Below are 13,539 nucleotides of genomic sequence, written 5' to 3' on the forward strand. Positions count from 1 at the left end.
TGGTTGAAGACCCTGATGTCCTTCATGTCGCTGTGTCCTAAGATCTCTTTGATGTGAGTTTTGACTGATGAGAGGTCAGATCTGAATCCTAGTTCCAGAAAGCCTAAGGATTCGGCGCCATAATACATCAGGATGGAGGAGAGTCCAGATCTGAATAAAGGGAAGGAAGCAGCAGCAACATGATTTAGAGTGAGAGAAATGCATTTGGAGCTGTTTCTTTTTAAAAAAACTTCCGCACAGACCTGTGTGTTGTGCCAGAGGATTGCCACCAGAAGTGAGTTTTGAAAAAGGAATACCAGAATCATGTTAAGTTTCAAGGAGACAGGATAATTAATCATCGATTTAAAATATTTGTCAGTCCCTAAGTGCATGATAATAGTAATATTAGAAAAAGGGAAGAAAAGCAACTAACATTCTCATGTCATGTGGACAGAAATATTAATGAAATGTGAAAGATTGTATGACAAATGTGCACTAGTATTTTGTCTGACAGCTGCAGTTATTACAGTAACAAAGGGATCAGCATCGAATAGAAGGAATTGCTTTTTATTGTTCCCCTGACTCACTTGGGAAGATTCTTCCCCATGTAATTGATGATGATATCATCAAAACAGCTGGGGCAAGTTTCTGGCAGCATCAGTAAAGAGCTAGTTATGATTTACAGCAAAGATTTAATACACCTAATGGCATTTTCTGCATTAAGGGAAGAGATCAGAAGCTATACATTGTGTATAGCGCTAACAGGTATGTGTGTAAATGTGTTAATAACTTTTTAATGCTTTACAAATATTTTAGGTGAATTCTGTTATGGGGTAAAAGTATTAACCCCTGAAACACCTTGGGAAGCGAAGCCCTCTGACTTTAAACCAGGCAGCAACAGTGGAAACTTCCGCATGCCACCCAGCTAACACTGCTGACATAGTGAGACCATTTTATGAGTAAGAAGGTTGTTCACTCCCAAGGATCATTCAGCCTTGGTTTCTAGGACACTGTCACAAACAGGGCCGATTCAGCAAATGGCAATTGTGTGTGCACCTGTGTGTCGGGAATTGGATCATGACCACCAATTCACTTCATGCAAGCCGCCAAGGAGCCTTCAGATAGTACCAATTTTCAGTCATTAATGACCTGGTCTGTTTATATTTATTTGTATCTGTTTATCTAATTTTGTCTGTTTCAGATTCATTCTTACACTAGTGGCTGTCATATGGACCAGACCATCGGTCATTTCTCCGTCACAGAAACCGATCTCATTAGACAACCAGATAGCTACAAACAGGTAATGCTGTGGTACTCGATCATGTTTTGTACTCTGATGCTCCACAGCCCTAATACACATACTGGTCTACATTCCACAGAAAAAGAGGCTGTTTCTAACATATTTTCATCTTTAACTGCCATGCTGGATTGCCCATTTTTAGATGCTGAGCTTCCAGCATCAGACAGCTCTGGGAATTCCTCTTGTTCTAAGTTATAGGCATTCTGAGATAGTGGAAATTAAGCATGGAAGTCTTTCCCCAAGCAACTGATCAGCTGCCTGTACATGAACAAATGAGGACAGGGCAGGGCAAAAATTATAATGAAAATCTCCAGATCACTTTATTAACAAATATGGGAGTAGGTGACTACAGTCATTTTCTATCCGTGACTTCTGTGTTTCTAGGACATTTGTGGGCCCGGGGGAGTCCCGTCTATAATAAATGGAGGCTTTGGTTTTGTTACTCATTGCTGTAACTGGTTCAGAACGACAATAAGTATGTTCTAAGGATAATCTGATATGAAGCTTTTTAACACCTTGAATGTCCCTTTCATTATCCTATCACAAACTTGCATATGTAGGAAGTCCTGGTGAAGGCTGATGCTCTGTACTTTCAAGGGACCTAAAATTTGTCCAGTCTCTGCAAAGTCTGTGTAATTCTTTGTGTCTCTCCTTCCTCTTCAAAACAAAGGTTTCAGTGTAACTGCAAAAAGCCAGCTGCCTAGTACTTTTGAGGAGCTCTTCAGTAACAAACTAGTGTGCAGTTGCCAGGGCAGAACTGTTTCAAATATCAAATTTCCAACTGGCTGTTATAAGCAGTGAGCAAAATAATGCTCTCTGAAAATTAACAGAAATACCTTTTGTCACACTGTCTGGAGTGGCTCACGACCGTGAGTGCCTACCTCAGGACAGACTGTCCAAAGAAAGGCAGACATCCCAAACTGGTGACATGTTCTATAATTAGATTTCACCAAGCCAGTATCAAATGTGAACTCCTGGGTCACTGTAACAGTCTTACCATGGAATCATAGACAATCCTCTTTCACAATCCAGTCTGTCTTGCCACCCAGGCAAGCTGGACTATGTGATAAATGGTCACTTACACCAACAAACACAAATATTCCAGGCTACACCCAGTCCCAAGAGACCAGTCACTGACCCCGGTCAATTTACATCCTAGATCTCACACCAAAGACAATGCTTGTAGCCAATTCTGTTGTAAACTAACTAAAGGCTTATTATCTAGGAAAAAAATGAGAGTTTTTAGAGGTTAAAGCAGGTAAAATATATGTACATGCAAGTAACAGTTTATAATTGCAAATGGTGGCAGAGATGTAGTAATCTGCTAGGTTCCCAAAAGTGTCTCAGGGCTACCCAGAATAATCTTGATCTCCACCTTCTTGTTTAGTTATTCTCCCCTGTTGGAATCCAAACAGTCCAGAGACGATGAACTTTTCTTTGTGTCAACAAATTGACAGTTTGGCTACCCACATGGGCTCTTTCTTCGATGGCAGAGAGAGTGGAATGCATGTAGAGTCTTTGATCTCTGATCATCACATATAATGACCACTTGCTTTGAAATGTGCAAGATTTGGGATTTTCCTGTTAAAGTTTTCATTCACATTACACAAGGCTTCTTTCTCTTAGGAAGAGTTATTTAGTTACAGGGGTATATACAATCTAGATGTTTTCTATTACATTCTAACAGGATACAGATAAATGAAAACAATGCATGCAACATCCTATGAAGTTTAAACAATCACTTTGATGAATACTAATACACAAGTGAATTGGCATGGGCATGAGCGGGAACCTGGTCGGTCAGCATCAAGCCTTTGATTTGCAATATTATTGGTTTTTTTTAAAGATTATTACTTGAATTCTGTGTCCTTAAAGCATCTGAGTTTCAAATATCAGTGCAGACAGCAAGCAGCACAAGTTAGCCTGTGCATTGCCAAATAGTTTTGGTATGAATTTTGTGAAATTTGTTTTTTTTTTTCCTCAGTAATGTGACATTTTTATTAATGTCACTTTAAATAACTAGCTTTACGGATCACTAAAAAGAGGCAGCATATCAGTTTGTCGTATTGTAATGTACCCCGTTGGCAGATGGTATTATAAATAAATTCCTGTTCTGGGTATCATTCAACGGACAATGTAGAGTGGATCAAAGTGTCAGAAATTAGCTATTATAGAAAGACCATTGGGCTGGTTTTTACTGATGCCAATATTTCATTTTCATCGGAGATTTCCTGTGAGAGAACTTGTTCTGACCAATAATAAAACAAGAGATTTCATTCTGAGAGACAAAATGTGATAGAATACAGATAGCTATGATGTTAAAAAGTGGAAAAGTCATGTAACCCCCTTCATGTTCACTTGTTTAAAATTACCATCTCTTGGGTTTTTAGCTATAAAAGTCGTTTTGTCATAGCTTTATACATGGACTTTACCAACCATTATTCTTATGTCGTCTTGAATTTCTGTGCAGGCTTCATAGGAGGAGAATTTTCCATTTGTAATAGAATCTTTGCCACTTTCTCACTAGTCAGGGATTAAGCCATATTCCAGTTTGGTTAATTGTGTTCTGTTTACACAAATGTCTCCTGCAATTTAAACTGCATGTGATATTGTTTTTCACTTCCCATGTCAGTAGTTGGATAGCGTTTGTATGATCTGTTAGATTATGTGTTCAGTCCTGACATGGCAGTACTTGGTGAAGATATTCCTGTGTTTTTGGGATTGGAAAGTACTTTATAAATGTCAAATGCTTGGATTTTAGGGGATGACAATGTGTCCTCACCATTTATCAGGGGATTTACACACCCAATTCCTGTTGGCAGCTGGAAGAGAGTGTAAATACCCTCTGCATCAAGAGACTGCTTTGACTTTCTCTGGCATGTAAATTATTGGGTTGGTTGATTGTGGATATGCCTTGGCAGCCATTGCTGAGAGCAGCATATGGGGCCAAGAGTACCTCTGTATGCCTCCCCTTGCTGTGTGGTGCATAAGCAGAGATTCCAGCACTCAGCCCTGCTCCTCTCCCTCATAAAGGGCGAGGGCACTGCGAGCTGATTGCTGTTGCCAGACCGTGGTGACAGGTGCCAAGCATTTCACCAAAGAAATCCCAGAGCTTTGCTTAGTGATAAAGACAGCCTATGCCTTCCTTTGCTTGTGTGTCATCTGTTGAGCTCAGAAGCTGATTGGATCAGGGAGTTTATCTTGTTGTCTGTAAAGCTGCTGGCATGCTTCTGGCACAATCTAAGGCTCTAAGCGATAAATAGCAATAAGAGTCTTGGGTGTGTTTTTAGGTTTTTGGGCTAGTGGTTGCTGTTCACTGTCTTGTGACGTCCCAGGTTTGATCCAGGGTTCTGGCCTCTGGCATCACTGTGGGTGATAAGAACATAAGAACATAAGAAAGGCCGTACCGGGTCAGACCAAAGGTCCATCTAGTCCAGTATCTGTCTACCGACAGTGGCCAATGCCAGGTGCCCCAGAGGGAGTGAACCTAACAGGCAATGATCAAGTGATCTCTCTCCCGCCATCCCTCTCCATCCTCTGACGAACAGAGGCTAGGGACACCATTCTTACCCATTCTGGCTAATAGCCATTTATGGACTTAGCCACCATGAATTTATCCAGTCCCCTTTTAAACATTGTTATAGTCCTAGCCTTCACAACCTCCTCAAGTAAGGAGTTCCACAAGTTGACTGTGTGCTGCGTGAAGAAGAACTTCCTTTTATTTGTTTTAAACCTGCTGCCTATTAATTTCATTTGGTGACCCCTAGTTTTTGTATTATGGGAATAAGTAAATAACTTTTCCTTATCCACTTTCTCAACATCACTCATGATTTTATATACCTCTATCATGTCCCCCCTTAGTCTTCTCTTTTCCAAGCTGAAGAGTCCTAGCCTCTTTAATCTTTCCTCGTATGGGACCCTCTCTAAACCCCTAATCATTTTAGTTGCCCTTTTCTGAACCTTTTCTAGTGCTAGAATATCTTTTTTGAGGTGAGGAGACCACATCTGTACACAGTATTCGAGATGTGGGCGTACCGTGGATTTATATAAGGGCAATAATATATTCTCAGTCTTATTCTCTATCCCCTTTTTAATGATTCCTAACATCCTGTTTGCTTTTTTGACCGCCTCTGCACACTGCGTGGACATCTTCAGAGAACTATCCACGATGACGCCAAGATCTTTTTCCTGACTCGTTGTAGCTAAATTAGCCCCCATCATGTTGTATGTATAGTTGGGGTTATTTTTTCCAATGTGCATTACTTTACATTTATCCACATTAAATTTCATTTGCCATTTTGTTGCCCAATCACTTAGTTTTGTGAGATCTTTTTGAAGTTCTTCACAGTCTGCTTTGGTCTTAACTATCTTGAGCAGTTTAGTATCATCTGCAAACTTTGCCACCTCACTGTTTACTCCTTTCTCCAGATCATTTATGAATACATTGAATAGGATTGGTCCGAGGACTGACCCTTGGGGAACACCACTAGTTACCCCTCTCCATTCTAAAAATTTACCATTAATTCCTACCCTTTGTTCCCTGTCCTTTAACCAGTTCTCAATCCATGAAAGGACCTTCCCTTTTATCCCATGACAGCTTAATTTACGTAAGAGCCTTTGGTGAGGGACCTTGTCAAAGGCTTTCTGGAAATCTAAGTACACTATGTCCACCGGATCCCCCTCGTCCACATGTTTGTTGACCCCTTCAAAGAATTCTAATAGATTAGTAAGACACGATTTCCCTTTACAGAAACCATGTTGACTATTGCTCAAGAGTTTGTTTTTCTATGTGTCTGACAATTTTATTCTTTACTATTGTTTCAACTAATTTGCCCGGTACCGACGTTAGACTTGCCGGGATCACCGCTAGAGCCCTTTTTAAATATTGGCGTTACATTAGCTAACTTCCAGTCATTGGGTACCGAAGCCGATTTAAAGGACAGGTTACAAACCTTAGTTAATAGTTCCGCAACTTCACATTTGAGTTCTTTCAGAACTCTTGGGTGAATGCCATCTGGTCCCGGTGACTTGTTAATATTGAGTTTATCAATTAATTCCAAAACCTCCTCTAGTGATACTTCAATCTGTGACAGTTCCTCAGATTTGTCACCTACAAAAGCCAGCTCAGGTTTGGGAATCTCCCTAACATCCTCAGCCGTGAAGACTGAAGCAAAGAATCCATTTAGTTTCTCCGCAATGACTTTATCGTCTTTAAGCGCTCCTTTTGTATTTTGATCATCAAGGGGCCCCACTGGTTGTTTAGCAGGCTTCCTGCTTCTGATGTACTTAAAAAACAGTTTGTTATTACCTTTGGAGTTTTTGGCTAGCCGTTCTTCAAACTCCTCTTTGGCTTTTCTTATTACACTCTTGCACTTAAGTTGGCAGTGTTTGTGCTCGTTTCTATTTGCCTCACTAGGATTTGATTTCCACTTCTTAAAGGAAGTCTTTTTATCTCTCACTGCTTTTTTTACATGGTTGTTAAGCCATGGTGGCTCTTTTTTAGTTCTTTTACTGTTTTTCTTAATTTGGGGTATACATTGAAGTTGGGCCTCTATTATGGTGTCTTTAAAAAGGGCCCATGCAACTTGCAGGGATTTCACTTTAGTCACTGTACCTTGTAACTTTTGTCTAACTAACCCCCTCATTTTTGTATAGTTCCCCCTTTTGAAATTAAATGCCACAGTGTTGGGCAGTTGAGGTGTTCTTCCCACCACAGGGATGTTGAATGCTATTGTATTATGGTCACTATTTCCAAGCGGTCCTGCTATAGTTACCTCTTGGACCAGCTCCTGCGCTCCACTCAGGATTAAATCTAGAGTTGCCTCTCCCCTTGTGGGTTCCCGTACCAGCTGCTCCATGAAGCAGTCATTTAAAGTATCGAGAAATTTTATCTCTGCATTTCGTCCTGAAGTGAAATGTTCCCAGTCAATATGATAGTCTTGGAGTACTGTGGGTCTTCCAAGTACCATGTGCCCAAGAACCACAGCCTATGTAGCATGAGGCAGAGAGGTGCCTCTCATTTTCCAGTAGCAGCATTGTCTCTGAAGGAGTGGTTGTGTTCATTTCCTGCCTATAAGGACACTGGCCGTGATGTGGGATAAACATGATAATCCTTCATACCTGGAAAGACAATGTAAGCCCATTCTTATAACATGTCTAAAATAAATTTGTCTTAGTTCTACATTACATTGTCACTATCTCTGGTGATTTACTTTGCGCTAATAAAATATATGTTGTCCTTCAGACCTGTTCAATTAACATTCTCATCACAAGTGTGACCACACAGAGATCAATGAACTTTAAGAAAAGCAGCCCATTTACTGCCACCCACCCACCCACACCTTTTCTCTCTCGCTCGCTGTTTTATGTGTAGAACTCAATCTTGTTTTGTTCTGCTTTGAAAGAATAAAGGGTGCAAGCAGAACTGAGGTCACCGATAAAATGCTGGTGGCACTAGAGAGATCAGTGTAATTGTTAAAGTAATAAGTAAAGCAGTCACCTTTAAATGCCAGTAAATCAATCTACTGTGTGCAAGATCAAATACAGCAAATAAATAATGACAAGGAACTGCCAAATGAACCTTAACAGAAACTCATTAACACTTAGATATGAATAGCTTGTCATTTGGTTTCAGAATTTTGCTATGAAAATATTTATACTCGTCACATGTTGACCAAAACATTTCTCTATTTTAAATGGATTTTCCTTAAAGCTTGTCTGCATGTGAAGTTAGTACAGAATAAGCTTGGGTGTGGATTTAAAGAGCAGTGGCTGTTTAACATTGACTTCTTGGGTGGATGCTCATTCTGCACTGAGGGCTTGTCTACACTGGCACGCTAAATCAGTGCCACTGAAGTCAATAGCAGCATGCTCTCCTGTTGACTTCAGTACTCCACCTCCCTGAGCTGCAGTGCAGTGTAGATACCAAGTTAGGTTGATATAAACTACGTCGCTGGGGGAAGAGGGTGTAATTTTTCACACCCCTGAATGACACAACTTACATTGTCTAGAGCGGCAGTGTAGACCAGGCCTAAGAGTGCCATTGTGAGGTTTAGCTTAGTCCACTTTAAAATCCAGTTTTGTGATGGGGTCTACAAGCCCCACACTAAACCAGGGCATGGCATAGAGCAATACTGGGCTAGGGAAGCTCTGCCCCTCAACAGGTACAAGGCATGCTCTCAGTGGAGGAACAGTTTCAAAGGACACTCATAGTGCAGGAAAGTGGGAAATGAGCTGTATGTGGCAACAGGAAGCAAGGCTAATGCTGAGAGCTGTGCCAGGAGTGGTAACAGCTTTGTGAAGACAGCTCTAACAGCAGGGACTTGGATTTCCTCCCCTTCTTTGGGAATTGAAAGCCCTAAGATAGATTGACTGAACAGGATGCTAAGGGGATGTCTGCACAGCAATTAAATACCCATGGCTGGTCAATGTCAGCTGACTTGGGTTTGTGGGGCTTGGGTTGCAGGACTGTATAACTGAGTAAGTGATTGACTTCGGACTGAAGCATGAGTTCTGGGACCGCACAAAAGGGGAGGGTCCCAGAGCCCAGGCTCCAGCCTGAGCCCGAATGTGTACACTGCAATTTTATAGTCCTGCTGCCCAAGCCCTGCAAGCCTGAGTCAGCTGACGTGGGCCAGCTGCAGAGGTTTAATTGCAGTGTAGATATACCCCAGAAGACCGAGGAGAGTCTGCTAAATCAGCGAACATGCCCCAAACTGAGGAGTTCCAGACTGGTAGGAAGTGACTCGGGGGAAACATAATTTTGGGGAGTAGTTCAGTAACTGGGCTGGACACTTCGAGAAACTCGTAAGGCCCTGGGTTAGGACCCTGGTAGAGTGGTGGGCCCAGGTCCCCCTATCTTGTCCCACCTCTCCTGCTCCCAACTCCTTTGCAGTGACTGAACTCTGGGGAAGCAATGAGAGCATGACGGGGTGATTGAGGCTGCAACTGCGGCCCCCCTCTGGGATGACTTAGACCAGCGGAAACCATAAGAATCATAGAAGATTAAGGTTGGAAGAGACCTCAGGAGATCCTCTAGTCCAGCCCTCTGCTCAAAGTAGGACCAACCCCAACTAAATCATCCCAGCCAGGGCTTTGTCAAGCCAGACCTTAAAAACCTCTAAGGATGGAGATTCCACCACCTCCCTACGTAACCCATTCCAGTGCTTCATCACCCTCCTCGTGAAATAGTTTTTCCTAATATCCAACCTAGACTTGCCCCACTGCAACTTGAGACCATTGCTTCTTGTTCTGTCATCTGCCACCACTGAGAACAGCCTAGCTCCATCATCCTTGGAACCCCCCTTCAGGTAGTTGAAGGCTGCTATCAAATCCCCCCCTCACTCTTCTCTTCTACAGACTAAATAAGCCCAGTAGTTCCCTCAGCCTCTCCTCATAAGTCATGTGCCCCAACCCCCTATTCATTTTCGTTGCCCTTGGCTGAGCTCTCTCCAATTATCCAGATCCTTTCTGTAGTGGGGGCCCCAAAACTGGATGCAATATTCCAGATGTGGCCTCACCAGTGCCTAATAGAGGGGAATAATCACTTCCCTTGATCTGCTGGCAGTGTTCCTATTAATGCAGCCCAATGTGCCATTAGCCTTCTTGGCATGTTGTCTCATGTCCAGCTTCTCATCCACTGTAATCCCCAGGTCCTTTTCTGCAGAACTGTCACTTAGCCAGTCGTCCTCAGCCTGTAGCAGTGCATGGGATTCTTCTGTCCTAAGTGCAGGAGTGCACTTGTCCTTGTTGAAGCTCATCAGATTTCTTTTGGCCCAATCCTCCAATTTGTCTAGGTCATGTTAGACTTATCCCAACCCTCCAGCGTATCTACCTCTCCTGCCAGCTTAGTGTCATCCGCGAACTTACTGAGGGTGCGATCCATCCCATCATCCAGATCATTAATGAAGATGTTGAACAAAACCAGCCCCAGGACCAACCCCTGGGGCACTCCGCTTAATACCAGCTGCTAACTAGACATCGAACCGTTGATCACTACCCATTGATCTCAACGATCTATCCAGCTTTCTATCCAGCTTATAGTCCATTAATCCAATCCATACTTTTTTAACTTGCTGGCAAGAATATTGTGGGAGATTGTATCAAAAACTTTGCTAACGTCAAGATATATTACATCCACTGCTTTCCCCATATCCACAGAGCCAGTTATCTCATCCTAGATGGCGATCAGGCATGACTTGCCCTTGGTGAATCCATGTTGACTGTTCCTGATCACCTTCCTCTCCTCCTTTCTTGTAGGAAGAACTCTAAGAAGTTGAGATTTTTTTTTAACTAGTGCAGTGGAGTATGTACAAATATCTAATCTCATAGGGTATGATTTTTTGGGAGGGCTCAGCTCCCCCAATTCTTGTTCAGTCAATCCGTACAGATCACTCACATGTTATAGTAAGCAGCACATGTGCATTGTGCATAGGGTCTACATCAGTCAGGTGGGATTTTGTAATTTCTCATCAAAACTAGTTAAAAGGGATTGAATAATAAGCAAGTTTTAGGATAAGTCTATTCTGGTTCCTAGATCTCCTGACCACTTCCACTGAAAAAAGCAGGTGTCCCAGGTAGCTGTTACAGATTGGTTGTTTACAATGTGGTTTTTTTTTTCTTCTGTGAATGATTTACCTGTGGATTGATTTCTTGCAATGGAGTAAAGAGCTTCTGTTTCAGCTGGACACCATACCTTCAGATTGTTGTTGCTAGGAATGGTTTTGCTTTGTGCGGTTTCCAGCAATGATAGATTGAGCCCTTTCTAACGGTTGATCTGTGAGATATCTGAGGCACGTTTTCACAGTCATGTGTGCGTGCCCAGGGCTGTCTGTAGGCATGTTCACTTGTGTATATAATATGATGTGTATTTTTCAAAGCTCCTTAACTGTACACAGACAGGTTGAAAATTTGACTGAGCACATGCAAAGGCTCCATGCACACATTTTGTGTATAGATTTTGTGCACTTGCTACTATCATGTAAAAGCACCACTTCCTGGAAGCGATGCTAAGACAATGCAACTAAAGCAAGGCCACTAATCTACTCTGTCTTCGTTCTTACAGTGGCACTCCTCATCATAGTATTGGACTATCTTCAGAAATGGATTCTAAGCCACTGGCTACCTGAAGGCTTGTCTACATGAACAGTTAGGTCACGGCAAGATGGGGTGTGAATTCACCCCACATTAGCCTGCTGCAGACTGTCTGTGTGGACCATGCTGGTGCACATTAACCATCTATCCTGTTTAGTTTGATTAGTCCTGATTCAAGCTCAGGATCCACATGGGCGGTTAGTCTGTGGCAGGCTAATGAGGAATAGATTAACATTCCAGTTTGCCACAAATGAAATGTTTGTGTAGACAAGCCCTCAGATTCTAATGGAATAGGCGAATGGAATAATTACAGTTTTACCCACATGCTGTCTTGGTACTGGGTGAGTGTGACATTAATGAAATGTTCCCACTGGCCAAAGGACATTGTAAGCTGCAGCTAGGTATAAAAAAAGGGGTGATGAAGAAACTGACCAGAGTAAACCCTCTTGACACTTGCTGGTAGCCCAGACCTTGATCCCTTAAGTGACTTGCCTCAAGGATATGCTCTGGCCCACAGGGCTGCCTGTGACCTTCACCATAGGGCTGTGGGACACACAGACTTATCAAGGAACCATCAAGTTAATATATGGCACTGGTCTTTCAATTTGATTAATGCACTTGAACCAACTGACACATCTCTGAAGGTGAAGGGTTGCCAATGGGAAATGTCATGCCCATTCTGTAATCCCAGCCAAGATATTTCAGTAGTCAAATTTAGTTCATGAGTTTTATGCTGTGTGTAAGATAGACCAAGAGACTTGTTTTTCCCTGAGTTATGATGATTCTGGGGCAAGTTCTCTGTTGCCGAAAGAAGATACTTATATAGTGCACTGTCACTACCCAGGTGGTGTCCGGAATACTTTGGCAGCCATTGTATGAAGGACATACTTTGCTAGTTATCTTTTAGATGCAGGGCCAAATCTTCAGCTGGTATAAATTGGGATAGATCCTTTTTCTTCAGTGGAGCTACACCAGTTAACGCTAACTGAGGACCTGGCCCTCATTATTCTTCTATTCTTCTTTGAGTGCTTGCTCATATTGATTCCAATCAGGTGTGGGAGCACTGCGTGCAGTCGCCAGAAGGTTTTCCCCTAGCAACATCCATTGGGTCGGCAGTGGAGCTGCGCCTTCATGGAGCCGCATACAGGGCCCTGCTGACCCACTGCCTCTCCAGTTCCTTCTTACCATCGGTGTGGGTTGTTGGAACGCTCCCTCTCTAGCTTGTCGAGTGATCCCATAGTAGCTTTCGCTTATTTTTTCTTGTAAATAGTTTAGATAGTGGTAGTGTAGATAGATATGTCTTAGTGGTTATAGGGGGTTCTTCTCCCTGTTTTTCCTTTCCCTTCCCCTGGGGCTGGGACATGCCTCGGTCCCATGGATTTAAACCATGTGGGGTCTGCCAAAAACTGATGCCCAATGGCGACCCAACCACAACTTGTCTAAAGTGCTTGGGTGAGTCTCACCAAACAGACAGGTGTAAGATCTGCGGGAGTTTTCATCCCCGCACTAAAAAGGAAAGGGACCATAGATTAAAGCTCCTGTTGATGAAGGTAGCACTGCGACCGCAATCGGAGTTGAGACAAGGGATCCGGCAGCGGGCTCCCCCGTGTCAGTACACAGCACACCACCTTCGATTAGGATTAGGGAGTCCAGACTCTTGGGCTACAGACCGTTTGTGATAAATGAGAGGATGGGAAGCTCCCTTTTGTGGACACCCAGCCAGCCAGTTGGCTATGGAATCCCTCTTGGTGGTGGTTCTCTACTTGCTTTACCTGTAAAGGGTTAACAGGCCCACAGGTAAAAGGAAAGGAGTGGGCACCTGACCAAAAGAGTCAATGGGAGAGCTAGAACTTTTTAAAATTGGGAAAAAGCTTCCCTTTTTCTGTGTTGTTGTTGTTCTCTGGAAAAGAGGGGAACCAGGGAGCAGTTATGCTGTGAGAAGCTGAAAGCCAGGTATAAAAAACCATCAAATCATACCTAAAGATTGCTTATCTGAAACCCCAAATATATAAGCAAATTAGGGAATGTCTTGGAAGACGCGATTAGGTTCATTTCTGTTTATTTCTTATTGGCTTGTGGACTCCTCTGTGCTAACCCCAGATGCTTTTGTTTTGCGTGTAACCTTTAAGCTGAACCTCAAGAGAGCTATCTTGATGCTTAATTTTTGT

At 42.7% G+C, this 13,539-nt stretch overlaps 1 protein-coding gene across 2 annotated transcripts in view; it reads left to right on the forward strand.

Annotated features, from left to right (window-relative positions):
• The window catches only part of TEDC1 (tubulin epsilon and delta complex 1), a 209,330-nt gene that overhangs the window by 63,462 nt on the left and 132,329 nt on the right, over positions 1-13,539 (forward strand). For both annotated transcript variants that reach the window (XM_045028053.1, XM_045028052.1), the window contains exon 5: positions 1,181-1,279. In XM_045028053.1, the coding sequence (XP_044883988.1) occupies positions 1,181-1,279 (99 nt within the window). The remainder of the gene's footprint in view (positions 1-1,180; positions 1,280-13,539) is intronic.

This window comes from Mauremys mutica, chromosome 8 (assembly GCF_020497125.1).
Source record: "Mauremys mutica isolate MM-2020 ecotype Southern chromosome 8, ASM2049712v1, whole genome shotgun sequence".
NCBI classification, from domain to species: domain Eukaryota; kingdom Metazoa; phylum Chordata; order Testudines; family Geoemydidae; genus Mauremys; species Mauremys mutica.